The following is a 26,415-nucleotide window of genomic DNA, read 5'->3' on the forward strand; positions in this document are numbered from 1 at the left end:
GGCAAAACAAACATCATTATAAATTATAATTAAGAAACAAAATGAAATTATACTACATATCTTTATTTATATTCAGTACATCTGTGAACGTCTAAGCTATGAAAAATCTTCATTACGTTTGAGATGGCAGCACAGGCGGGAGACTTTGAAGAAGATGGCGGACCAAAAGGATGAAGTAGACCTGAAACATGCTAAGAAAGAGTTGATCGTGGCGGTGCGAGAGTGCCGCGATAGGGGCCTGGTGCAGACAGCCAAGTGGCTGACGGAACAGGCAGCTGCCCTGAAGCCGCTCGAACCCGGGGAGTTTCCCGCTTTCCCTTCAGACACACCGGACTTTTTACAGGTAGGCATCCGGCATCCCCCTCCCCCTAAATTATTTGGTACCTGACAATTATGTCCTACATTCTATTAAAAAAATCATGTCAACTGCAGACTATTGGTAGTTTCTACCATCAACTTCATCTTATATCTTATCTAATGCCAGTTGTGCATAGCATTTGAAATGGTTACTAAGTATAGTTCTATTTAGATGCAGACAAGTTCAAAATATGCCTGCTTGTGAAGATGTATGTCACTGACATAACAGTTTTTCCATCTCTTCATGAGTATGATGCCTACAATGTGGCGCGGTCCTACTACGATGTACGTGAGTACGACCGTGCTTCCCACGTGTTACGCGACTGTACGAGTCAGAAAGCGTACTTCCTCTGCATGTACGCTCGCTACATGGGCGGGGAGAAGAGACGAGGGGACGCCATGGCCGATAGCCTTGGGCCACTCAAGGCGGGACAGGTCAGTTCAAATGGGTACTCTAGAAATAGCTACGGCCATGTCACCGCCCACGTGGCACATTGGATACACACGATCCCTTGATCTCGGAGGTTTTCAAAAGCAATGTGCAGTCCGGACAGTTTTTGAATGGGAAACCACCCAAGGACAACCAGATGCTGTAGCTGGCGGGGACGTAAAACGGGGGTCCTGTGCTGGAGTAGGCGCCTGTAAATCAGCCTCATTACCCAAATATTGGGTACCCAAGTTGGCTGCAAATACACCAGATATTATCATTGACTGATTGAGTACATACATCTTGTTCACAATCTAATTAGTTTAATGAACTAAGAATTGTGTAATTATTTGTACAGTGTACAATGTGCATAACCTCAATGGCTATGGAGATAATTTGTGGCTTTTTATGTCATGAGACATTGAGGCTTGTTTTAAGTTGGGTATAAAAACAATGGTGATCAAAAACATAGCCTACAACTTGTACAAGTTACTACAACAGAGGTATCTGCCTCCACTGCAGGACCAGTGTGGCTGGCTGCGGACCCTGCGTGAGGAACTACAGCAGAAGGAGACTGATCTAGATGGATACGGCCTGTACCTGTACGGTGTGGTACTGAGGAGGCTGGGACTACAACAGGAGGCCATCACTGCCCTTCTCTCAGCTATCAACAAAGAACCACTACACTGGGGAGCCTGGCTGGAGCTCGCTATGCTTATCAAGTAAGAGCTACTGCTAGTTAGGGTTGTATAGCCTGGTACCCAGTCATATTATAGCGCTCGAGTCTCTTCTGTCCTTGAAGAGAGGACAAAAGAGACCTGGGAGCTACAATACTGATTTTTGTACTTTTTGTAGTTTTTTTCTATTTATGGCTTAAGGCATATATCAGACCTATACAGCACTGTACTTACACTAGAAGTATGGTACTATTACACTGTATTGTATATTCCTTGCAGCACCTAAATTCAGCAACACGATGAAAATCAAGAATAAGAAATTGCTTTATCTATACAGTGCAGTTCGCTGTTGAAATGATAGTAGCATCACAATAGAAATACCAGGACGTGTTCAAGTTGTTTGTGTGTGTGCTGAGTTCACATTATTTAAGTCACAAATATTTCAAGATGTATGATAACCACTTCTTCAACATTTCTTCCAGTGACAAAGCTAATCTGGTAGCCCTCTCCCTACCCAACCACTGGATGAAACAGTTTTTCCTGGCCCACTGCTACCTGGAGCTTCAGATGAACGAAGATGCACTGACACAGCTGCAAGGTCTGGCCGACAAGGGCTTCTCTCTCAGCACCTGGGTTAAAGCCCAGACTGCTAATGCCTACCACAATATGAGACAGGTAACATTAGTATATCTGTTGTGGATAGTACTTGGACTTCAGTAGAGATGTTTATTAAGCATATTTACTTCTTTTCTTCTGCATTGCTGAAATTTATAAAATTATTTGGCTTTCTCAAAGGAGCAAGCTTGACTTGATTAGTTGCAAATTTGTGCCACCCCTATTGTTGAAATTTGTCAAAAAGGATAATGGCTTTGCAGATATTCATACTTTTGAATATTAAAAAGTCCAAGCTGATTGCCTGGGTACCATCCTCTGTTACAGTAGTAACCCAATCTGCTGATTAAGCCAGTAATTACAGAGGACAGTAATGGATTGCAGATTAAAATTGTAATAGAAATAGGTTTAAAGTTTCGCACAAGCTTTTCCAACATCAAACAAAGGGCAAATCAACAGCAAAGCTGAATTTGAAGGTGCAATATCTGCTTCCACCACTAGGTGGAGCCTGCAGTTGATCTGTTGAAGCAGTTGCATGCGGAGGACCCGTACAGACTGGACAACATGGACACCCTGTCCAACCTGCTGTACGTGAAGGAGATGAGGGCAGAGCTTAGCCATCTGGCACACTCCGTCTGTCAGGTGGACAAGTTCAGGGTCGAGACATGCTGTGTCATCGGTGGGTAAAAGGTTTATTTCAAACTCAAAGCAAACTTAACTTTTAGGCTGATTACAAACTCAGTTCTACATGTACTTAAATGAAATGATCTGATTGGGAGGTTGAAAGTGTTCATGGTAATGAGGAATGATGGCATGATTGGCCCAGAGGTTAACAGTCGATTCTGTTCATTTCATTGATTTACAATGAAAATAAAAACAACTTTCTTGCTTACACAAGAAGTCTTAAAGGCCCTATGTCATATATTTTTGTAGTATTAAACAAGTTTCATCTACTACGGTTGTCAAACCAAGATTGCCAAGTTTTTACTATTTTCTGGTATGAAAATCTTTTGCCAGATAGTAAAAGTATAAGAGTATCAAGAAAAGAGTATACACTGAAAGTACTAATACTAGTAATAGATTTGTAGATGCTAATCACATGTGAAAAGGTTGTCAACATCAGATGTACACAAAGACTTAGATATTGTTTCTTCTAGGTAATTACTACAGCCTGCGGGGTCAGCATGAGAAAGCAGTGTTGTACTTCCAGCGGGCGCTCAAACTGAACCCTAACTACCTGTCAGCCTGGACACTGATGGGTCACGAGTACATGGAGATGAAAAACACATCAGCAGCCATACAGGTGGGGCAGCTGTGCTTAATGCTCTTATTGCTGAGGTGGGGACAACTGTGCTTAATGCTTTCACTGATGGGGTGGGAACAAGTGTGTTTAGCCTTCTCACTGCTGGGGTAGCTTCAATATGTTTGTTTTACATTACTGGTAAACCAAGTGTTGGCCACACCAACTTTATTTGTTACTTTTCGGATTTGGCTGTCCTATTTTTTCCAATTTGAAAAAAAAAATGGCCACACCATGTCACCGTTGACAAAATTTCACTGCCTCTACTTTCCCAAGTAAACTATGGGCCTCCAATTCAACAACTCTTCTAAAACAACGACTTCTTCCTTTTGTTTCAGGCTTACAGACATGCCATTGAAGTAAACCGTCGAGACTACAGGGCCTGGTACGGACTGGGCCAAACGTACGAGATCCTGAAAATGCCCTTCTACTGTCTGTACTATTACAGGTAAAATCCTCTTTATGACTCAAAAATACCCCCATCATTTTGTACATGTAGGAACCCCTTTTCACGTCATATTGGTCAATTCTTATTCTAGACCTTCCTTCTAATTCACTCATGTATAACATCAAACTTGCAATTGCAGGCAGGCTCACCAGTTGCGACCTAACGACTCCCGGATGTTGATGGCGTTGGGCGAGTGTTACGAGAAACTGGACCGAATCTTGGAGGCCATCAAGTGTTACTGGCGCGCTTACTCCGTGGTTGACCAGGAAGGAATGGCACTGGTTAAACTGGCCAAGTTACACGAACTCATTAAAGTGAGTATCCGCGTACCCAGAAAAAGGGGTCTCATTCAGGGCTTTATTGTGTTGTGTATGAAGAAAAAAACAGAGTAAGGGCTAGATAAGAAAACAACCTGCACAGTCATTGAGAAGAGACATACAGACTTGTGATAAAAACTGCTATGCTAAGGATAATAAGAAAAGGGTACCAAGCAAGCTACAGTCACTTTGTCTTCTTGGTACCAAACTTTCTCAGTCTGAGAAAATTTACCTTGATCTCGGAACTAAATGTTCACAGTGAACGAATAATTTGTTATCATCACCAAGACAAATTATATGTTTGTAGTATAGTAGTGAAAAGTTCACATTACAGTTGTCAGTTGTCACCGTGAAAACCGTGAACATAAGTAATACTTGAAAAAATCAGGAATTACAGTATTTAAGCTGTTTTCTCCACATATTTGATTGCAGGAAGACCAGCAGGCCGCAGCGTTCTATACAGCATTTGTGCAACAGTCTGAAATGATGGGGACTGTGGATGTGGAGGAGCAGTGTCAGGCTTACCGCTACCTGGCTAACCACTATCTAAAGGTGAAGTCTTATTGGTCAAATTTTCACAAAGTCCTATTGGCCAACCACTGTCTCAAAGTGAAGTCCTATTGGTCAAACTGTCTCAGAGTTAAATCCTATTGCCTAGTATTTGTCAACCACTATTTAAAGGTGAAGTCTTATTGGTTAAACTGTCTCAGAGTTAAGTCCCATTGGTCAACCACTACAAATGTATTTAAAAGTGAAATCTTATTGGTCAAACTGTCTCAAAGAAAAGTCCTATTGGTTAACCACCATTTAAAGGTGTAGTTCTATTGGTCAAACTGTCTCAAAGTAAAGTCCCATTGGTTGACTACTAATTAAAGGTGAAGTCCTATTGATCAAAGTGCATCAAAGGTAAGCCCTCGTGGCTAACAGTAACCGATGTCTTAAGAAGCTAGATTTCTGTTTTGAGCCAAAGCAGTGGTTATCCAAAATGAGTTTGTGTGGTTTATCTTATGCTCAGTTACACGTGTGCATCAGAATGCAGTGTAGCCCAAAAAATGTGACATTTCCTACATGTAAATTTCTCCCCCCGACAGCACAAGGACCTGGACCAGGCCACCTTCTACGCCCGTCGCTGCTGTGACTTTGCCAGCACACGAGAGGAGGGGAAGTCGCTGCTGCAGCAGATTTCAGGTCTCAGGTCCAGCCAGGGGGACGACAGCAGCCTGTCACAGAGCATCGCAGAGGGGAGACCTGCCGTTACACCAGTCACCGCCACCCCCACCAGCAGTGTGCCACCTATGAACTTAACTTTCACCTCATAATTTGTAATACCAGATCTGAATGAATTTTTCCATGTTCCCCCAAATCCCTCAAATGTTTGTCTTTAGTACAGAAGGTGGGCCATCATTTCCCAAAGACAGGCTGTTTAAGTGAATAAGTTATGCTTAAAGAAAAGTAACGTAGTGATAAACATAAAAATGTAGATCTGATTATAAGTTTGCACTTATCCTAAAAATGTGTCCTAATCCAAAGACCCATAAATAAATTTGAGAATACTAGTACATGTACAGTCAAACCTGTATTAGCGGCCACCTTTGCATAACGGCCACCTTCCCATAGTGGCCACTTTTTGTCGGTCCCTTGGATTCGTAATGATTAAGAAATAGGCTTAGCGGCCACCTGTCCAACGCGGCCACGGCCACACGATTTCCGGTCCCGCAGGTACAAAAACACTGCCGATTACGGCCACGCGGACCGCTGATCTATGTTTCGGCACGCGTTCGGCCATATACAGCTGCCGTATCGTCACCCTACGCCGGATTTAAAACCTCTTCAAAACAAAACTTCGTAAACTGGCGCTACCCATACCCGCCGACAAGCGAGGTCATATAAGGTCAATAGACGACACCAATATTACAGAGGTAAATTGCGTTAAAGTTACGTTCTAATACACTATCGCTTAGGTTAATTTTTATCACAAAAACTTTCTAAATGAATTGTTACAAAGACAAAATGATATGAACTTCAGACTATGGTGGATTTTATTCTTACATTTCTTAAGAGATAAGTCTAAAATGACGAGACTTTTCTTGTGAGTACCACATTAGCATAATGGCGAACCTGACGTGTGAACGCGGGAGGGAACACACGGACGGCGAAGTATCAAAGGATACAAGACGAAAGATCAAAGAAATATGACGATACCGGTCTCTTCAGACAATATCAACTGTAGAACATTTAAAACTTTTTATAGCTTTTGTTTTCTTAATACATATAGTGTAAAATCATTGCAGTACATGTACAGTACTGTATTATGTGAATAAAGATCAGTGGGTACTAAAACCATGTGTAACTTATTGCTTGTGGTAAATTAATTAGCATATTCTCTATAGTGGCCACCTCTCTATAGTGGCCAATTTTGACCAGTCCCTTGAGTGGCCGCTATAGACAGGTTTGACTGTACTTGTAAAAGACCAGAAAGGATGATGCACATTATGACAATGCAAAGAAAACTTTTGAATATGTTGTATTGCCATACATTGCATGTAATACATTTTTTTATATTTTGCAGGTTGTAAAATACAACCACAGGTGTCTTAACTCTGAAACATTGCTTGAAAATTTCATACAAGCTAGAGTATATATCAATAGTAGTAGAGTTAGCATTGATACAGAAATACATGTCACCAAATTGCATTATACAAAAAATGTACTGGTAGTATGTGTCTTGGTGTGTATTGCTCTTTACAATAGGAAATTTACAATTCAAGTACAAGAATTACAAATTTACTGAACAATTTTGTTTAAAATCCCTTATTCCAAGTGTCTGTCTGATTTCCAAGCCATCTGTGGTACTTGGATGTATTTACTTTTGGCTAAAAGGTATTTTGCAGCCATTTCCAATTATCTACAGAATTTTGAGTCAAACTTCCACTGGGATTCTGCGTCGTCCTTTTGTGCAGGCACACTCCTCTCTACAGCGGACACCCTGTGCTGAGTCCCTTGCTGCCTGCAGCTGACACTCCCTGCAGCAGGCGGTATAACCAGCTGCAGTGCACCGGTCACATGACAGAACCAGCTGGTGGCAGTGGGCACTACTGCAGGGCTGGTACTTGTCCCATGCTTCTTTACAGTAGAAACATTCTGTGCCAAAAATGATACGTAAAATGGTCAACAAGGGATGCAATGACTTACTACATCGTACATTAAAACCAAAGAATAGGGTCTAAATATTACGTGCAGGGTCACACAATGAAAACTGACAGCACAAAAAATAAGAAAAAAACATGACCTTGTTCTTGGAGCTGTCTTCCAAATTTAATACATGTAATTAAATGCAAAGAGTTGCTAAGATTTTTAATACTCACCTCCAACGATGTCACTGTTGGCTGGTATGGCATAGCGATCGTCAAAGACGAAGAGCTTCCCCCTGAAGTATCCATTGGGGTACTTCTCCATGTACTTGTGGATGCCTCCCTCAAGCTGAAGTACATCCTTACAAACTCCCTGCAAAAAGTTTAGAGCAACAGGTGGTTACTTGTGTTTCAGTCAAGTAAGGCCTATTCAATTTAGTATTCTAAAATTAAGTGAAAGAGGACCAAGTTAAATCCTGTCCATATATATGGCCACCAGCAGCCCAAACAACACAGTGCAAAAAGAAATGGCCAACAGAATAATATTATGATTCCTCTCCCCACACACGCACACAAAAAGGCCCAGATAGTCTGCTCTGGCGGCTACTGTCTCTACACGTAAATCAATCTCTATCCTCCATATTTTGCTTGTCACAATCAGACAACAGCCCTTTTTTTAAATACGTGATTCTGGATCATTTTACCTTTGACTTGAGGTAAGCAGACCCCTTCTCACACCGGATCCCTCCGGTACAGAACATGACCACAGTTTTGTCCTGGAAGAACTGAGTGTTCTTATCTACATACTCTGGCCAGTAGCTGAACTTCCGAATGTCTGGAGCAACAGCACCGAGGAAGTGGCCCTGAAATATATGGAATCTTAGTATTCAGCTATTTTGCTGGTGCAATATATTAAAGAAAGCATGCCTAATAAAGTGCCTGATTATTAGGAAGACCAAGGAGTAGGTTTTAGCTAGGATTTTATTGTAGGGGGTCAAAATTTCTTGTAGGGAGGTCCGGGGGTATACCCCTTCAATGGAGCAGAGTTTTTGGGAATTCTAAGTTTAAATTGTGCATTCTAAGGTATTCAGAGGGGCAAAAATACTGTGAAAGAGGTCACAAAAAAATCTGTAACCAAAATGACCTAGTGTCATCCCTGGTCAATCAGAATTTCATGCTCATCAGAGGATCTGCTCCCCAGCTTAAGGGTGACAAGTGCGTCCAATTTCTTGTTATTTTAAGAAAAGTGTGTCCAGATGACACCATGACGCATGCCTGGCTTCCTAGGTAGATATGCTCCTATCTTGCATCAAGTGGAATAAAAACTGATAAAGATATCAATATTCATTGTCATAAAATATGACCGATTGATTTCACTCTAGCCAATCTTGTTTACTTCCTCTATTGTTAGAGTGGTAACTACAATAAATTCAAAATGTGGCCCTTACAATTCTACTCTCGTAAAAGTTCCTACAGTCCACAAACACAGTGCTGTCTCTGTCATCTCTCTGCAAGTGTTGCTCCAACATCCCATGGAAGTCATCAACACTGAGATGTACTCCTTGAATTAAAAAAAAAGTTACAATGAAATTGAGCATACAACAGGCAAATGTGAAAGTGAATGCATGCATGCATGCCTAGTCATATGCTGTTTTGATGACATTTGCTCCTTTACTCAAATTACTGCTTTAGTGATCTAACAGGTGTTTGTATATTAATCTATATGTACAGTATAGTATGGATGCCTACTACTGAGTATAGTATAATTATGTGCACATTGTTTCTATCATCAGTTAATGGCTACATGAAAAAATGGTTGATGGGCACTTGCTTCCAGCAATATATGATCTGTTGAAAGTCAGAAATGTAAGTATGTTGGTCTAGAATAAACCTCTTTCCAAACTTGTGATTTCACAAAAAGGAGTGGTGAGGTAAATTAATTTTAGATGTAATTTCTATTACATTTTTATGTACATAGTTTTACTGCCTGACCCTCATTTTTACCAAATGCACCATAGTATGGAAAGGGGTCTTATGACAGAGACTGCTTCATACCTGCTTCTCTAAAGCTGACACAGGAAGAGTCCACCCCCATAGGTACCAGCTCTTGGTACACTCCAACCTTCAATCCACCTGGGAAAGATGTGGCACTACCTGGACTCAACTACAAAGATATAAAAATACATGTACCTATTTAGAGGTATATTTTGTATGATAGAACTTAATTTAGATTGCAGGAATACAGTACAATATGGTGCACCAGACAGCAGAATGCTAATGCTGATAAGGACAGAAGTCATACATAAAAATAAAACTGTTGACAGTTACCAATAATCCAATAATAGACAGCTGTATTGAGTTAATAATGTAAGATGTTGCAATGTTATGTACGTCGTTCATAAACTATTATGCAACTTTTTTCTTTGCATGAACCAAGTGGCATTAATAAGAGTGTTTGGACTGTATAATGATGTACAGGGCGTAACCTTCTTGTCATAGCAGTTTTTATGTGTATGTAGGCCTAACCTTGAACTCCTGTGAAGTCATGTGACAGAAGAGCGGATGAGCCCTGACAGCCTGGATGTAGCTGTACACCGCCTGACTGGAGCCTCCCACGGTAGCGTTGATACCTTCAGCAGACACACGCACCTACAGAGGGGTTATCAACAGAAATATATATTAAATATATCAATAATTATTATGAGAAGAATACTTCTATGTTTTTAAGGTCTTCTGGTTCTAAGTTTACATCCATTTTTTTTACAAGACTTGAACCAAAATTGAACTTGAAATGAACTTGAGCCTGGTGCGGCGGAGGTGGGGTCTCTCTCCCAGTTCAAAACTGAGCTGGGCAGGACCCTGCTGCATTGAGCCCCCCACATGTCTTGTATATATGTAACTTATCGTAAATATATGTTCTATTAACCCACTTAACTCACTTGTCCTTGCACTTGTCCTGTCCTTTGCACACACAAAATCAGTTTGTTTTCATTTTCCTTAGCGGTTTTTCCTTTATTTTCCCGACTATTTGTACCAGGCACTTGTACATGCGTTGTAACTAAGTCATGCGCAATCTGCCGTTAATCTCTGAAAATAGCGGCTTGGCAGTATGAAAGAAGAAGACATTTTTTAGCAATTAAAAAGTAACCAACACTCTAAAACAGCAAATGAAAGATGTGATGCATTTATGAACAGAAATTCAGGTAAATCGATAGCATCATGGGTGTTATGTTAGCCTGTATTACACAATCCCTAGCTGGCACAGGCTATTGGCCCCTTAAGATATTAGTCAAGTAGGACTAGGAGTGGGATTTAGTCAGACTATCATCAGGAATACCTTTCCAGTGAGTTTTAGCCTCGTACACAAGTCTCTCTGCCAGACTTCTAACTCCTCTGGCCTCTCCACCTGACAGTACTTATAAAACAGAGTCACTAGACCATTCCTCTCATCATTAGGGTCTCCTAAATCCATGTTTGAAACATCTGGCATCCAAGCAACTTCTCCTGGCTCTTGTGTCTTATTAACTTTTGTAGAATTCTCTTTCTTTGAGTCTGTTGATTCTATTGATAGTACATCAGGAGTCCTTGGCTTCTTGGCTTTTTTTACATCACTAATTTGAGATGAGATGACTTTGGCAGCTTCCTCCTCCACTTTGTCACCATGGTAACGGGAAACATGCTGGCAGATGTCCGCTGTGTTGTCAAACGTCTCCCCACAACAGTTCCACTTCATTAGAGATGTACATGTGAGCTGTTGACTGTCATCAGGGTGAAGTTCACATGATTTAACTAGTTGACTGAAAGCCTGCATTGTGGAGAAAGAGAAAAGGGAAGTTTTACTCATCAAAATGCACCTTGTAGTACGATAATTGTAAAAATCATTCGATACCTCATTACTGTCAGTTGAAGACCTTGTTTTACAGTATCATGTGCTATTTTTAAGAGTTTGAAGAAGTCTTTTTGTGCCATTTTTACTACTTTTCCTACATTCATTAATAGGTCTAAAACAGCAGATATTACTTATCAATAAGCTGAAATTATCATGACTCACTCACTCATTATTGAGTCACGATGTCAATATTTCAATATTTGAAAGAAGAAAGCAACCCATAGGCCATATTCTTACGAAGTAATATTGTTCCTCATATTTTTGTTTAACTTGTAGGTAGAGAAGTAATGTAATATAAAGCTGTATTTGAGTAAAATGACAGATAAATGAACTTCAATCATTCTCAGTTTGTAAACTAAAAATTGTAAAATATACAAATATATAAAGAATTACAAACCTGTTTCTTGGCAAGTTGGCACAAAACACGGGCCTTTCGACTGCGCGGGGTTGGACTTTGCTTAGCCTCAGTAACAGGCGCCATGCAGCCGGGAGATGTGGACAGGTGACCGTTAGTAAGGTCTGTAAGATGGAGGAAGCTTCTATTAAAGATACAGTACTGTTAGGCAGCTGATCGACGGTGGACTTCCGGTGTGAATGCTTGGCCAGTTGGGTAATGTCCACTATTGCTGGGGGGTAAAGTATTGTGCTTTCCTGTCTGTAAAATTAAAGATATCTTTAAAAGAATGATTATGTTTTTATTTTATACAATAGAGCATATAATACAAGTATCTATAATATTGTACTATGTTTTTCTCTCCTAAATGTCCCTTTTTGATTCGCACGAAGTATATTGATTTCATCAAAGTCCCCTTTGGTACAAGTGAACCATTCCGTTGACCCTTGCCACCCAAAATGGCGTCGTTAGTGCTGAGGGGAGCGGTTCGCCTGTCGTCCGGAGCACGGATGGGCCTTCTGCGCCCGTCTTGTGCCGCCAGGGAAACTGTTTCTACCCCGAGAGGATGCAGCAGAGGTCTGGCGTCTGGAGCGACGGAAAAAGTTACCCATACAGGACAGGTAAGGCGGGCATAATGACATTTAGTTGATGACCTTCGGAGTGTAAAAATTTCATCCGCGATATCCGACGAAGCAACAACTCTTTTGTGGCTACAATGTATTTACGATTTGTAAAACCAATCAATAATTCAAGTCACTATTTTGTCAGACATATAAAACTTATTTGTGTTTTTATTTGACCCTGCAGGTGTACGAGGAGAAAGATTACAGAAAAGTCCGTTTCATAGATGCAAAGAAGGAGGTAAGAAAGTCTGCTGTTAAAGAAGTGATGACGTTAATATACTCTTAAGTCTCAAAATCTTAAGTGTTTTGTTTTACTGAATGTGTCTACTGTAAAATTTCCTTATTCGATAATCAGAACAGCATGTTTTAATGAATTGTTTTGTTTTTCATTATCTAAATTGTTTTCTTTTGTTTGGATTACCACAGGTGAACCCCCACTTCGCCATTGACCTGGTAGCAGAGGAGCCTCCCATTGAAGTGGCCAGCAGTACTGCCTGCTGTGATGGGGGTGGAGGGGCCCTGGGACATCCGAAAGTCTACATCAACCTGGTCAGGACTGGCTTTAGGATTATATGGAGTATTATAAATCTCATTGGTTTTGGTAAAGACATCTGTGTGTGCAAAAAGGTTGACCTCCAAAAGCGATACACCTTCAAATCTTGCTCAAATGAACAGTAATATGCAGGTGCAAATAATCATCATCATCGGTCGGCTGCGACGCAGGCGACTGTAAGTTTCTTCCAAGACCTTCTGTCGGCAGCTAGATGACTGATTTGCTTCGCGGAGATCTGGTCATTGTAATCTCCTAGGAGCTGTTGAATGTACTTTAAATAGGAGGTAGCTTGGCGTCCTTGGCAAATAATATCAAGATGTGACTCTTTGGTACGTATAAAACTACTGCAAAATGAGAATTCATGTGCATGCATCTGTATAAAATGTCAGTTTTAAAGTGAATGCATGTTTGTAAAAAAGAAGTTTTTTCTTTAAATTTCTGTATCAGAGTTGGAATCAATAATCAAAACAAAGTTTGTCTGGCTTTATTTTGGTACAAAAGAAAAAAAATGTGTGTAAGTCATTTTGCTTCAATATTTCATACCTAAAACTAAAACTTAGGATATGTGTTGACATGTCATTTCGTAAAGAAACTAGTTTTTGACTCTAACATACACTTTTTGTCTTTACAATTACAGGACCAGGAGGGACCACACCCCTGTGGGTACTGCGGCTTACGTTTTGTGAAGAAGCACTGATGTTAAATCATATAAGATATATATCATTGCTCTGTCCTCCGTTTTCTGTTTTTCCTCAATCAGATGCTAGCTATATCAGTATGGAGTAAAAAAAAACATATGTACAGCTAAACTTTGGGAAAAATGACAACAAGTTGTATGTAGCCTGATGTTTCTCTGAGCTATTCTGTCAACATGTACCCGTGGATTGATAACTGTATGATTTGCTGTGAAAAGTCCACATCCAAACACCCCTGTTGGACATGAGAAACATTAAATTCAGTCAGTTTAGCTCGTAAACCTATATGTTATTTTATTGTACACATGTTTTGTTGAATAAAATTACAAATGTATGCTGTTTCTGTCTGAGTTTACTGTAATTTTTCGTACACTCATGAGATATGCCCAACTGATACTCCAGTAGGCAATAATACTAATATGAAGGAAGCAACAGACGAGGCAAGAGAGGCTCATCAGTGTCAGAGAACTGTCATTTACATTTACCAAACAAAGCTATAATGATTTTGAGGCAATGTGCTTGATGTTATAGGGGTAATTCACAACATTCTATAGTCTCCACCAGGCCTCTCTGTAGACTGAAAAAAAAATGGTAGAAATTTACTCAGATGGGAATATTTTGCCAGACCAGACGAGTTGGCTGTCTATGGGAATGCAAGGCTAAATGCACTGTGAGAATTGAGAGACTGTACATGAATGAGTCATGAAACTAGGAAGGGAAAGTATGGCTATCCTTGTAAATTGTGTTAATAGGAAGGAAGAGTCTGGTCATATGTAGCATCATGTTGTACAAAATGGGACAGGCAATTTTGTCACCACATAAGATACGTTGCAAAAGGCGGTAAATCGTGTACTAAGAAATGACAGCGCCACCATTGTGTCTCAAACTTAAGTTAGACTATACATGTGCATGTAACGGTATTGTAACCTTTACGTAACAGTGAGGACCCCTAGCAGACAACGTTATTACTGCAGGTAATTGATACGTTTTGGGGCTGCAGTAATATTTTTCACCGTTGTGGGGCGCTGTTGAACCGTGTTGTTTCTTTGCCGATACGAATCGGCATGCTGCGAATGTAGAGCTTCGATTTCTACAAAGTCCAAGATGGCAGACGAAGTTTCAGACGAAGCTGAACACGTGCCGACGACTCCAGTTGGGGACGTAAATAGCTTCGTCCAGGTAACAATCTACTTGTAGCTAAGGTGTATGAACATAGCCTAACTCTTTTCTACGTCTCTGATCTCAACATGGGTCGAAAAAGGGTGCTTAGAGGCATCGCCCTCCCATCTCCTGCCCCCCTCCCCATCACACAAAAAATAATATATGCTGAAATTATCTCCAAGCGGATATCAGATCCTACGGATTTCTGTCGTAATCGTACTACCTGTCCAAGTAGTGTCCATGCACTGCTGTTGTGTCAATATCCTCACTACTTTTACCCTCATAAACTGATCCCCCAACTTTCATGTGTTATACACGCTTACCTAGTGATTATTTCATCAATTTTTTTAAAGCTCCATCTCAAGTAATAAATTTAGATCTCATTGGCCTTGTTGATCTAATAATTTGAATTTATTACAACTGCCCTTTGTGTATTGTTGAAATGTGGATATTCCAAAATAACAGGCTAGTTTACCAAATTTCAGGTTGTTGTGTTTATCCCGCCGTATACCATATGAAACAATTTTTTTTTTACTCAGCATGAATAATTAATTTCTCCCGTTGTCTTCCTTCCTCAGCGTTCCCTGAGCAGCGTGCTCCGTGCGACCAAGTCCTCGCGGACGGCCCTGCCCAGCCCCGGGGATGACTTTGATTATTACTCCAGCTTTGCTGGCTTTAGGGAGTTTGCAGCCACACAGGCACACAGGATTGTCAACAAGTGAGCCTTGAGTATAACCAAAAATAGTCAATGTCATCTTAGTTCAATGTTGGTTATCATATAGCCGTGGCACCTCTGGTATTGTAATACATGTATAAAGGCCTCAGATGTTAAAGTTTGGGAAAGATCTGGATAAAAATCAAGAGTTTTATTAAATCATAACTAGTAACAATAAAGCATAGTAAGATAGGACATTCCATCTAGTAGCTGCCTGTCATAAGTACATTGAGAAAATCTTACAAACTCTAAGAACATCTTTCATCATGAACTTTTTCTACCCAAGAAAACAGCTCAAGAAAAATAAGTCCAATAATAAGACCAATAACAAGTCCAATCTTCAGGCTAACTTTTAATACTTCAAAACGAAGTCTCGGGTATTAACGGTTTATTGTATAACTGTTCAAATATTCCACATTCCAGTATGAACGCACTGTTACGCCACGAGGGGGTGGAAGGCGAAGTCCTGCGTGGGAAGAAATCCGTTGAGCTGGACGACCGATTGGACACGGTGGTGGAGGCAAACGATATCATTCTGGAGAGAGTTGTAAGTGGAGCTCTTGCCTTGTATTTTCCTTATAAGTAAAAATACAGCAGATGCGGTATATGTTTGTTTTGCCGGCCTCCAGAGGGCGAATGCTAACCTTAGCATGGACTGACTTCCCTGGCCAATTTCTTGATTGTTTTGTCGAATTTTATGATCCCCGGATCCCCAAAGAAGACCTAATGCAGGCTAGTCAGTACCTTTCAGTACCAGATTAGAGAGTTTGAAGCTGAGTTGTGTTCCTCCACAGGGGAGTCTCCTGGACCAGGCATCAGGAGTAGTCAAACAAAAGGAGCCGGTCCTGCCTACTGGCACACCACAGACAGGGACTCTGGTGTCATCATGGAACAAGAAAGTAAGTTCTATATGTTTTCTGAAATTTGTATTTGGTTTGTGTTTGTCAAATTCATCAAAGTTAGATGTAGAAGAAAAAAACTTTAGTTTGAACTTGTAAAATGGTACACGTTTCTTTTCATTTGTGTATCTATCCAGGAAATTAGGAGTGGGTATCGGTACAGAAAATTCAGGTCCAGGTCCGGTTCAGGTCCAAAGGATCAGGTCCAGGTCCGGACCTGAACCTGGACCTGATTCAGTATGACTCATACCAATGGTCCATTTCACTGCAAAGAAATCGGTTTGGTGGAGTATTAGATTTACACTGGCGTTTTAAAATCCTGCAATGCTAGCTGCACCTGTACGATTGACTGTAAAAGTTGGTAGAAATTACTATAAACTCTACTCTACTTCACTCTTGTTATTTTCTTCCACCTGCAAGCGCCAAAACGTGTGAATGCCAGATGAAATAATCTGTTAATTTTCTAATCGGTCCAACATCCGGTCCAGCTAATTTTTTCAGGTCCAGTTTTTCTGGACCGGTCCAATAAGAAAAACCGGTTTTGTACCGGTACACTGTACCGATACCCAGCCCTACAGGAAATGCATTTTGTTTGTTGTCAGTTTTCAAACAATTAAACCATTTTTCTCAATGACTAACAATTAAAAAGATTCCTGAACCCAACAATGGCATGCATACAGTCATGTAAAACATAAAAGATTAACAATTCAATTTGTTAAACATAGAAGATAATTCTGGTCTTCCCTCTCCCACCTTCAGTCCAGGTCCAAGAGTGGCAGTGAAAAGAGCGTGACGTGGCGACTTCTGCACGCCAGGAACATCGAGCGTCCGCAGCTCAAGTTTAAGGACAAAATTGACAACAGCAACACGCCGTTCATCCCCATCATACGCCACAAACCCAACGCTCACCGCCCGCTCCCAAAATGTGAGTCGGGGTAGTACTATGGGAGAAGTTAAGATGAAAATTGCAGCAAGACTTTTTCCAGGCATTTTACATTATGTTACTGTTAACACTGATATTGAAATCCTTTCCATGAAGTCTTTCTGGAATTGTTTAAGTTAAGTATCTTTTTCTCCAATCAAGGACTTTACATGACTGCAAGTGAGTGGCTCCAATGAAGGAGTATTTTTACAATGTTATGACCCTATTCCATCTGTTCCAGATGACCAGCAGAAGCGCCACCCGGAGGATCTGGATGTCCCTGCAGCTCTGGCTGACTTCATCCACAGACAGAGGGAGGTCCATCAGGGCCAGCCTGCAGACCTGACCGCACACCCCTACCAGTACGAGTTAGAGCACTTCCAGCCCACACCTCAGCAGTTACTGAAAAAACAGCCACAGGTGAGGGAAATGCTACTTCACTTTTATTCACAGGGTAACACAGACAGCATATCTAGGGATATAAAGTCGAAGGACTTGAAATGAAGCCGACAAATGGTGGTTTCGAACATGCTATATTTTGAAAATATTACAATTTGAAACCACCGTCCGTCAACTTGATATCCCCAAATACCCTGTTTTTAAAAACAGCAGATATACATGTAGATACCACAGACCCCACATATAAAGGTAAAGTAGTGTTACATTAGTTTTGGTATGAATATGGTCTTCTTATTTTCTCATTTCTTGTTGCTTCTAGTTGTAAAGTGTCACTTGTTTTAAAGGAGCCCAGAGCGATTTTTAGAACAATGAAATTGGAAATATTCTGGATGAGACAGTCGGTACGATATTGACATTTACTTCACCATACTCGCACTTTCAGCGTTTAAAAGGACACACAAACGTGCTGCAAGCAGACCCCTTTGATTTAGTACATCCCTCAATAAATCAGCACAGAATCGAGCCACTAAGTTTTCCTGTCGGTAACTTTCAGTGATTTTTGAATGCATGAGGTCACCGAATCTGATTTGCCCGTTCGCAAATCGAAACCTGATTTGATCAAATGACGATATCTCCGGAAGCCTTCGGGACTCATTGGCCATGTTCGCGTGCGTTCCGAAAATTTTAGATAATAATGGCGCGTGCAGCGTTCAGATTTTCAATGAGTTCTCACCATCCAATGACCTCTCATCTTTAGTTACTCAATGAAGGTCGATGTGCAATAAGATAGAGTCCATTCCAAGACACCATGCGGATGTTTGTTGCCATTGTTTAGAATTGATTTTGAAGTTTTGTAATTATATGTCTAGGACATTTGATACCTCAGAAATATTTTTAACACTGTTTCAACTTTATAAATATTTCCCTGGTCCTGTAAAACTTTGGAAATATTCATGGTGTGGAATTGGATACTTCTAATGGTTTCTAAATAATGATAACAGCATTCTACCATTATTTACCATTTTCTACCATTTTCTACCATTTTTTGTAAATGGTTCGGTGGGCTGGGAAGATAGCAATTCACACATCCTTGCAAATTATGGTTGGGTGCCATGCAACAATGGCCCACCACAAAGGATCCACCAGTGCCCAGCAGTGAAATCTAAAAATATACAGATGCAACAATAGGGCTTACTTTTATGGGGGCAATAAACTAATTTTACCATTTGGCCAGGTTTACCATTTTTTGTAAATATTTGTAAATGTGAAATAATCACAGACAGGTTTTACAATTATTCTAAATAATGATATTTTTGTACAGTTACTTTGAAAATGTTTGTAAAATATTCAAAGAAATTCAAATAAAGAGTATTTTCAATATTTTGAAAATAATTTAATTATTGTGGCTCAGATATTCTTTTATTCAAAATAATTCAGACTAATTATAAATATCGCCTAAAAACCCTCATGGTGTCTTGGAATGCACTCTAGTGTCCTTATTGCGTGTAAAAATTACTTGAAAATTGAATATGAAAAGACAAAAAAAATCGCTCTGGGCCCCTTAAGGAACGATGGCAAAGCATTACTGAAAGAAGTACAATGTCATATACATGACTTTGTAAGACTAAGAAAACATGATTGTTGTTTGATGCCTTATTTTTTCCCCAGCCTTCTAAGCCCATTGATGCCACACCCCTGACTCTGGTCACCACACTTGAAGAATTGATGGACATGAATGACAAGTTAACCATGTGTTCTGAGTTTGCTGTGGACTTAGAGGTAACTTGTTTATTTGTTTTCAGTATTATGTGTTTCAATGACTTGACCAATGTTACTACAATGTACACGTATTACAAGGAATAGTTTTGTTAGTTGTAAAAAAATTTGAAACATCTATAAAGTTAAGGTTACTAGTTTTTGGTGACGCTTCTTCAGAGCCGATTGGGACCTTCCAACCTGGTATGTGTTCCCCAGGTAGCACCACTCTTATAGGACACTTTACCAACGTTACTACCTGTATTTTACTAATTACTAAGTTGCTGATTAACCTTTCTGTCATAAGTGGTTACTTAAAAGTATTAAATTTGACTATTTGACTCTGAAATTTTGTGAAAGATTTAAAATCTAAATGTATAAATATTCAAAGTGACTGGTTTTTGGGGATGCCTCTGTAGCAGAGCCAATGGACCATTAAAACCTTCCAACCTGGTACGTTCCTGCCCCCCCTGTAGCACCACTCCTACAGGTCGTTCCAGGGTTTCACCTGTCTGATGCAGGTGTCCACCCGCGACCATGACTACATCGTGGACACCCTGGCACTGCGCGCTGACCTGCACGTCCTCAACGACACCTTCACAGATCCCAAGGTTGTCAAGGTCAGAGGTCATGCTCTTCAGAGTCTTTATCTCATAGTTGTGTTCATGTTGAAATAATAAATGAGAAAAATGTACTGTACATTCAAATTTCCTTTATCTTTTCTGTGTAACATCCATTGGCATAATACCGGTCGGTTTACTGCAATTTCTCAAGCAATGCTAATTTGGCAAATAATCAACACATCATTTTCTCCAGTTACATGCTGCTGTTACAGCTTACCTTTGCCACTTCTTCTGTGTAAATTATTTTGTCTCTCTGGTCCTGCTAAAAACATAATATCGTAATTGGAACACACCGCGGAATTGCACGGAGAACGGGCGCGTGGTTGGAAGGGGGTGCACTATACCGGCCGAACGAAACACGGCACAATTAACTACCGCTATGTACCTTTATACATCCTCTGTTGTTCCTTTCTTTCCTGTTAGTAGTTGCACAAAACAAAAATCTGCATGAGCATGCAAAAAGTCATGAGAAAATGGGCGTATACTGACAAGAATTTTCATTTAATTTTGGTCCGTCACAACCGCTATGACGTAAAACTTTACTGCTGGCCGTAGCATTAAAAATGGCGGGAAAATGGCGGCGTACGTTCAATTTGACCCATTCAGCCGTAGATCCGGGCGATAATGCAACGGTTCCTCACACTTTTACACGAGTTGTAGGTCACCAAAAGAAATTCAAGATTGCTGTTGAATCATGCTCGTCTTGTGCCGTGAGCACATGTGATTATTATCTACAAATCTGGCGATGAACGTGACAGTGTGTTTGTCCCACGACGAGCTCGCCTGCCCCGAAAATGACCTGAAAACTTTTGGCCTTGTTGTCTCGAATGCATTGTTATCGATGCTTTGTAAATTATGTATTGGACACCTAGATGTCTGAAGTGTGCATACCTCAGAAATAACTATTGTTGCATGTGTAGATCTCTCTAAGTTCCACTATTTTTAATCGACCGGTATAAGGCTTATGACCGGTATTATGCCAATGCATGTTAAACATGAAAGCTAGAATATGTTGTTGTTAGAATATGCTTGTCAAGAGATTCAAAAGCTCCAGTGTTCATAATAGGGTCAAACAAGATAAACAAGATGCTAATGTGGAATGTACAGTGAACAGCACTTTTTGTATGTCCATAAGGTTTCCTGCTCATCTAGTAGTAGTACTAGTATCCAGTATTTGATTATACTACTGCTGGGGTCCCTGACACGGGTAGGAAGCACTTGGCTAGTCTTCACACCACGCTTCCATGTGGCTCTGTCCAGCAGACTTACCCTAGTTAGACAGCACATTTTTATATCCCTCCTAAGACAGTCCATCCAGGAGACCAGGATCTAATAGCTCTTTTATGCTGGGACTGTTTAATTTGTTGATCATGTAGTTTGATTATGTTTGGTTTGTTGGTTCCTCAGGTGTTCCATGGAGCAGACATGGATATCCAGTGGTTACAGCGAGACTTTGGCGTGTACGTGGTGAACATGTTCGACACGGGCCAGGCGTCCCACGTCCTCGGCCTGCCCAGACACTCGCTGGCATATCTCCTAAAGACGTACTGTGATGTGGAACCCGACAAGAAGTACCAGCTCGCAGACTGGAGGATCAGGTATGCCTCCTAGCAACCTATTTTTGAACTGCAGATCATACGAATGTAAGTCTTGAAATGAAGAAGTATGTACATGTACATATACATGTTTGTGTATGTGTTAGCTTGGCAGAGATTTTCCCAATGTATCTTTTTACAACATACAGAAAAATCATGCTGTTTGCTACATTTGATCTGTTTAGAAATAATTTATATGAACTCTTGAGTTTTGTAACAGATTTCAATATATTCAAATGTTTATTCAATAGATTCTCATCTACAAGCATTTTATGACAACCTGAAAACAATATTTATAAGGAAAGTTAACAGCATTGCCTATGAAGTAGGCCATGTGCTTTAGGAATAATGTCTCTAGCTCACACGTCTATTGTTCTTCCCAAATAGACCCCTCCCCAGTGAGATGACCCAGTACGCCCGTGAGGACACCCACTATCTCCTGCACATCTATGACTGTATGAGATCAGAACTGTTGGACAGGGGGAACAATGAGGCTAACCTCTTACACAACACGCTGGAGAGAAGCAGACAAGTGTGTCTACAGGTAGGTACATCTGTCTCTCGCATAGTTCAGTCATACAGTAGACACATACTGGAACACTTTTCTATTGTGATTCCAATGACGACTGAAGGATACACATGTGAAACCCAGTGGAAAGCATAGCTAATATCCATGACCAATTGCTCCACCCACAGAAACACAAGGACCTGACAGCCTGTTGTCTGCTATACTCTCCTCCTAGGAGTGATTGATTACCATGAATTTCATGAGAAACACATTGGAATCACAGTTTCTAATTGGCCACTAGGAAAGCTTTCAGATATATATCCTCCAAAGCAAACATAAGGAACCCTCTGACTAGGGAAAAAAGGCAAGATACACACAGGGAGTATCTCCTCCTCTGCAGGGTGTGTTTCTCCAGTGTTTCCTTAGAGTTTCTACTATTGAACTGAGCTTTGGAACTTAGGATCTCATTATTTCAAAGTTGTCAATCACTATTATTTTATGGTGTTATACAGCCTAATCAATAACACTGATTTTTTTGGCCATTCTGTAAATGGTATAGCATGTGAGCGTAGACTTTGCCACTTCTCAATCATTATGTAAAAGTGGATTTTTCTTTGATATACAAGAAAAACCCTAAACCAAAGACTAGACCATTGCAGTATTTTTTTCTTGGAAAATGTGGTTGTGTGAGTTCCTATGTTCGTTATCAGCTTGTTTCATTTATCTTTGTGGTTATTCTCATTATTTTTGTTGAATTATTACAGCGGTACCAGAAGTTGCTATACACTGAGGATTCCTACCTGAACCTGCTTAACAAACACAAGAAAACCTTCAACTCACAACAGGTAAGGGTTCTTTTAGTTTCAGAAGACTGTGTAAAATATAAACCATACAAGCTTTGCATAGGTTGTGCTTATTTAGATAAGTTTCTTTATGTCATACCTAGGCTGTGATAATGTTCAATACAGGTTTTCCAGACTGGGTGATAATTTTCCGTATCACACAGGCTTCTTGTATTAGTTGTATCACACAGGCTTCCATCGGTCAAATAGATCGCACTGCATGCCAGCTGTTGCTGTTTATGAAAACAAAGGTGCAATCGGACGAAGTTCTTTTGTTTGAAGTTTTTTCCAAATGATGTTCTTAAAGAATAAAGTTGTTTGTGCAGATTGAAACAATGTGTTGTGTTTTATCCATTTTATGAGTAGTTTTCCAACATGGGTATGACATAGATGAAATACAACACAGTGCATTCCGTATCACCCTTGGTTCCAGCTCTCCACAGGTCGGATCTCCCTCCAGGCCGACTGCTGCCAGGCTGTTACCTCGATACGGAATGCACCGTGTTGTATTGAATTTTTCTATACATCTCACATGTTAACCTTTAGTACCCTAAATTAGCATGAGATTTGGTAGTAGGGAGAAGGTTAAAAGGAGACTTGTAATGCAAATACCCTAACGTGTGTACTGATAATGAGAATTTCAACATGTTTTTGTCTATAAAGCTCCATGCAGTGAGACTTGTGTATCGGTGGAGAGACACCATAGCCAGACAAGAGGATGAAAGCACAGGGTAAGTGCTTAAAGTGACTGCATGTTCAAAACTATTATTTGGTTTCTAGGCCACATGTCCTAATTTTGCAGTACGTGTCTGTGTCTGAGATACATAATTTTGCAATGGCGCTGGGCACAAGTAGGTTACAGAGAGTTTATGTTTGACACCTAAATACAAAAATATGCCTATTTCATGCTTTGTGAATTTTAAAAAAAAATACTCTTCTTGATTTACTAACGCTGCTAAAAAGAAATTCTCAAGCAGAAGAGATTGAAATATGAATATCAACAGTTGTCTGTTTTTCAATCTTTAGTCTTGCATGCCATCTCCTGTCCTTGTTCTTGTGGATTTGAAATCTTCTACAGTATAAAAAAATCTGTACATATTGTCTATAATTTTGACTCTTTAGTCCCTAACCTTTGTCTAATCTGTCTCTGTAGGTATGTTTTACCCAACCACATGTTGTTAGTGTTAGCAGAGACGTTACCCAAGCAGATACAGGGTGTGTTTGCCTGCTGTAACCCTGTCCCCCCACTGGTGAGGCAACACATCGAGGACGTCCACAGACTCCTGGTACAGGCCAGGGATGTGCCACTAGTCAAGGTAGTCCAAATAATATAACATTAATAATATCTATAACCAGGGCTCGAAATGTGCACCCAAGCACACCCAAAATTGGAGCTGTGCACACAATTACTTTCTGTGGGTGCACAGGGTGCACCCAAATATTTTCGTAGGTTTTACGTATGTAAAGATATCGAAGTACACTATTATGCATCATAGTGATTACTTAAATTTAAGTGGTGCACCCAAAAAATTTTGGTGCACCCAATTTTTTAGGCTGGGTGCACCAGTGCACCTAATCCCAAAAATGAATTTTGAGCCCTGATAACATTTGCTAAAAAAGAAAGAATTACAAAATGTTGAATTAAAAAACCTACAAAGTAATTTGGATAAAAGTTTTTTAATAGATTCTCCCTTTGATCTCACAAATTAGGTTCAGGGTTAAAAAAAAGGTTTTAACTTTTGAAATATTCTCCAGTCTTAACTTTCGTTGTAACTAGTTTTAGTCTTGATGAAGAATGCAGATTGCCAGCCTAGCTGCAAAACCAAAGATAGATTATATCTAAATCTATAAACTTCATTATACATGTAGTACTGTTTACAATCTCTCTGCAGGAATTCTGTAGGAAGTAAGTTAAGAGGGCAACATTTGTATGCTCAAGTATGAATTGCTGCAGTTGTGGAGTATGTTTACTTCTGTCTTTCCTAGACAGAGAGCACTTCTGTAGTGAGAAGACCAGACAGGAAGGTCCATGATGACAGGATGACTGACCTGTACTGTCCTCATGATCTGTCCAAACTTACATCACATCCTGACAGCCAGGATACACCACCCACAGGTATGGCACCAATGACAATATTTACGTTCTAGTCTAACTTGGATGGTACAATACCTACTGGGTAAGAGGCTATGTAACCCTCTTCGTACATACCATTAGTAATTTTTTATCTCACTTAATCAAACAATGGATAGTGAGTGAGTGACATGATCTTCCTTCTTTGCTTCCTTTTTAGACTGTTTTGTTGGGGTATATGTTCAGTTCAGTTCAGGTCATCCTTCCTGTGACACAATAAAGTTCCTCCAGGCGGCTCTGTCCCGCATGACAGACAGGAGGTATATGTTACTAGCTCCAAATTGTTACGAAGTCAATTTTCTGAATTATGTTGACAAAGATAAATTCAAAGGACATTGTTTGGGCATACAAGTATATGTACCTCCAGTTGTAGGTTACATTACTGATGTTTGGATGTTAAGCTTTTATGTGCAACAGTGTTAACTGTTATCTCTATATGCGAGTAGCTGGTATAGCTGCCTTTCATCATATCACACCAGCATCTCTGTTTTCCTCTGTCATATTTAGCACCAGCTGCAGTTAAGAAGAATCCATCCATGTTTGGTGAGGAGGGAGGAAAGGAAAGGGACATATTGCAACATCCTCTATCCTGTATCAAGGCACATCCTGATATCACATTGTTTGATACAGTAGCAAATGCACAGGTATGAAGAAACATAATTTTATTTTATTGAAGGCCAACGTTTTGCTTTATGTCTGTATTTTTTTAATAAACATGTTCAAGCAAACAGAGCATCCCCGGGAGGAAAGGGACTGTGCTGACATGTTCAAGAATGTTTTACAAGTGTCTTTAAACTCTATATAGTGACATTGAAACATGCATTTTTTTTCAGAAAGGGACTACCAGTTGTAAGGGAAAACTTTCAGCAAATCAGGAAAAGGTTGCAAGAATAATGGCTTCTTTTACAAGTCCTTTTGAAAAGGTATTTACCAGTATTCTTTGCATACATTGTGTATGAATGTATTGTGTATGTAGTATTACTAGTAAAATCTCCATCAAATGCATATGTTATAAATACTGCAGTTCTTTTCAATACAACATGACTCACTATATATGTCATGATAATGTTTACTACAGTGAAATTGTTTTTACTTTCACACAGAAAGTACCCTTCAAACTAGTGCAGCCAGGGTTCCATGAGTTCAAGCCAACAACCAAGGTCAAGTCAAGGGTAAACACAGCCACAAGCAAACAGACCAAGTCTTCTCCAGGCCAGAATAAGGAGCCTGAGACAGAGGTTACACAAGGTAGGTGACTCTTCCAAGGTCAACTTGTTGAGCTGGTGTGCACAGGATCCGGTGATGTCATAGCTTCTGTAGTCCTATCAGGCAAGCACATAAAAAATTTACTTGCCCGAACCAATTTTTCACTTGCCCAAAATTCAAATGTTACTGTTACTTGTATATGCTTTTTCACTTCCAGCAATGGAATTCTCTGTTGA

At 40.1% G+C, this 26,415-nt stretch overlaps 4 protein-coding genes across 4 annotated transcripts; 3 read left to right on the forward strand and 1 right to left on the reverse strand.

The window, feature by feature from the left end:
* Nucleotides 1–110: 110 nt before the first annotated feature.
* Nucleotides 111–5,698, forward strand: LOC118430025 (cell division cycle protein 23 homolog). Its single transcript, XM_035840726.1, has 10 exons — nt 111–343; nt 607–792; nt 1,307–1,506; nt 1,944–2,136; nt 2,575–2,752; nt 3,231–3,376; nt 3,712–3,821; nt 3,961–4,135; nt 4,571–4,690; nt 5,230–5,698. Exons 1-10 carry the CDS (start codon nt 155–157, stop codon nt 5,455–5,457), a joined length of 1,725 nt encoding a protein of 574 aa, XP_035696619.1. The 5' UTR covers nt 111–154; the 3' UTR covers nt 5,458–5,698.
* Nucleotides 5,699–6,646: 948 nt separating this feature from the next.
* Nucleotides 6,647–11,764, reverse strand: LOC118430023 (thiosulfate sulfurtransferase/rhodanese-like domain-containing protein 2). Its single transcript, XM_035840724.1, has 8 exons — nt 11,556–11,764; nt 10,607–11,074; nt 9,796–9,918; nt 9,325–9,433; nt 8,718–8,830; nt 7,974–8,132; nt 7,504–7,642; nt 6,647–7,279 (listed from the first exon to the last, which is right to left on the reverse strand). The coding sequence occupies exons 1-8, from the start codon at nt 11,637–11,639 to the stop codon at nt 7,059–7,061; spliced, it is 1,416 nt and encodes a 471-aa protein (XP_035696617.1). The 5' UTR covers nt 11,640–11,764; the 3' UTR covers nt 6,647–7,058.
* Nucleotides 11,765–11,973: 209 nt separating this feature from the next.
* LOC118431057 (NADH dehydrogenase [ubiquinone] iron-sulfur protein 6, mitochondrial-like) lies at nt 11,974–13,764 on the forward strand. The gene is made up of 4 exons (XM_035842136.1): nt 11,974–12,172; nt 12,360–12,413; nt 12,602–12,724; nt 13,366–13,764. Exons 1-4 carry the CDS (start codon nt 12,011–12,013, stop codon nt 13,423–13,425), a joined length of 399 nt encoding a protein of 132 aa, XP_035698029.1. The 5' UTR covers nt 11,974–12,010; the 3' UTR covers nt 13,426–13,764.
* Nucleotides 13,765–14,418: 654 nt separating this feature from the next.
* Nucleotides 14,419–25,947, forward strand: LOC118430414 (exosome component 10-like). Its single transcript, XM_035841273.1, has 16 exons — nt 14,419–14,602; nt 15,163–15,302; nt 15,723–15,846; nt 16,094–16,198; nt 16,958–17,123; nt 17,362–17,540; nt 19,188–19,298; nt 19,751–19,894; nt 21,305–21,495; nt 21,880–22,036; nt 22,765–22,845; nt 23,506–23,573; nt 23,996–24,158; nt 24,829–24,958; nt 25,481–25,617; nt 25,807–25,947. The coding sequence occupies exons 1-16, from the start codon at nt 14,528–14,530 to the stop codon at nt 25,930–25,932; spliced, it is 2,097 nt and encodes a 698-aa protein (XP_035697166.1). The 5' UTR covers nt 14,419–14,527; the 3' UTR covers nt 25,933–25,947.
* The last annotated feature ends 468 nt before the right edge of the window (nt 25,948–26,415 follow it).

Source organism: Branchiostoma floridae, chromosome 14 (genome assembly GCF_000003815.2).
Source record: "Branchiostoma floridae strain S238N-H82 chromosome 14, Bfl_VNyyK, whole genome shotgun sequence".
Classification (NCBI taxonomy): Eukaryota; Metazoa; Chordata; class Leptocardii; order Amphioxiformes; family Branchiostomatidae; genus Branchiostoma; species Branchiostoma floridae.

Bases quoted from the DNA above. Each gene is read 5' to 3' on its own strand.
- LOC118430025 (XM_035840726.1), top strand. From the start codon at position 155: ATGGCGGACCAAAAGGATGAAGTAGACCTGAAACATGCTAAGAAAGAG. The intron at 2,137-2,574 runs GTAACATTAGTA...TTCCACCACTAG, and splicing joins CCTACCACAATATGAGACAG to GTGGAGCCTGCAGTTGATCT. The intron at 4,691-5,229 runs GTGAAGTCTTAT...TCCCCCCGACAG, and splicing joins TGGCTAACCACTATCTAAAG to CACAAGGACCTGGACCAGGC.
- LOC118430023 (XM_035840724.1), bottom strand. From the start codon at position 11,639: ATGGCGCCTGTTACTGAGGCTAAGCAAAGTCCAACCCCGCGCAGTCGA. The intron at 7,643-7,973 runs GTAAAATGATCC...AACTTTTTGCAG, and splicing joins CTGCTTACCTCAAGTCAAAG to GGAGTTTGTAAGGATGTACT. The intron at 7,280-7,503 runs GTGAGTATTAAA...TTTTTGGCACAG, and splicing joins CAACAGTGACATCGTTGGAG to AATGTTTCTACTGTAAAGAA.
- LOC118431057 (XM_035842136.1), top strand. From the start codon at position 12,011: ATGGCGTCGTTAGTGCTGAGGGGAGCGGTTCGCCTGTCGTCCGGAGCA. The intron at 12,414-12,601 runs GTAAGAAAGTCT...GGATTACCACAG, and splicing joins TCATAGATGCAAAGAAGGAG to GTGAACCCCCACTTCGCCAT. The intron at 12,725-13,365 runs GTCAGGACTGGC...TTACAATTACAG, and splicing joins CGAAAGTCTACATCAACCTG to GACCAGGAGGGACCACACCC.
- LOC118430414 (XM_035841273.1), top strand. From the start codon at position 14,528: ATGGCAGACGAAGTTTCAGACGAAGCTGAACACGTGCCGACGACTCCA. The intron at 21,496-21,879 runs GTATGCCTCCTA...CTTCCCAAATAG, and splicing joins CTCGCAGACTGGAGGATCAG to ACCCCTCCCCAGTGAGATGA. The intron at 24,959-25,480 runs GTATGGCACCAA...TGTCATATTTAG, and splicing joins CCAGGATACACCACCCACAG to CACCAGCTGCAGTTAAGAAG.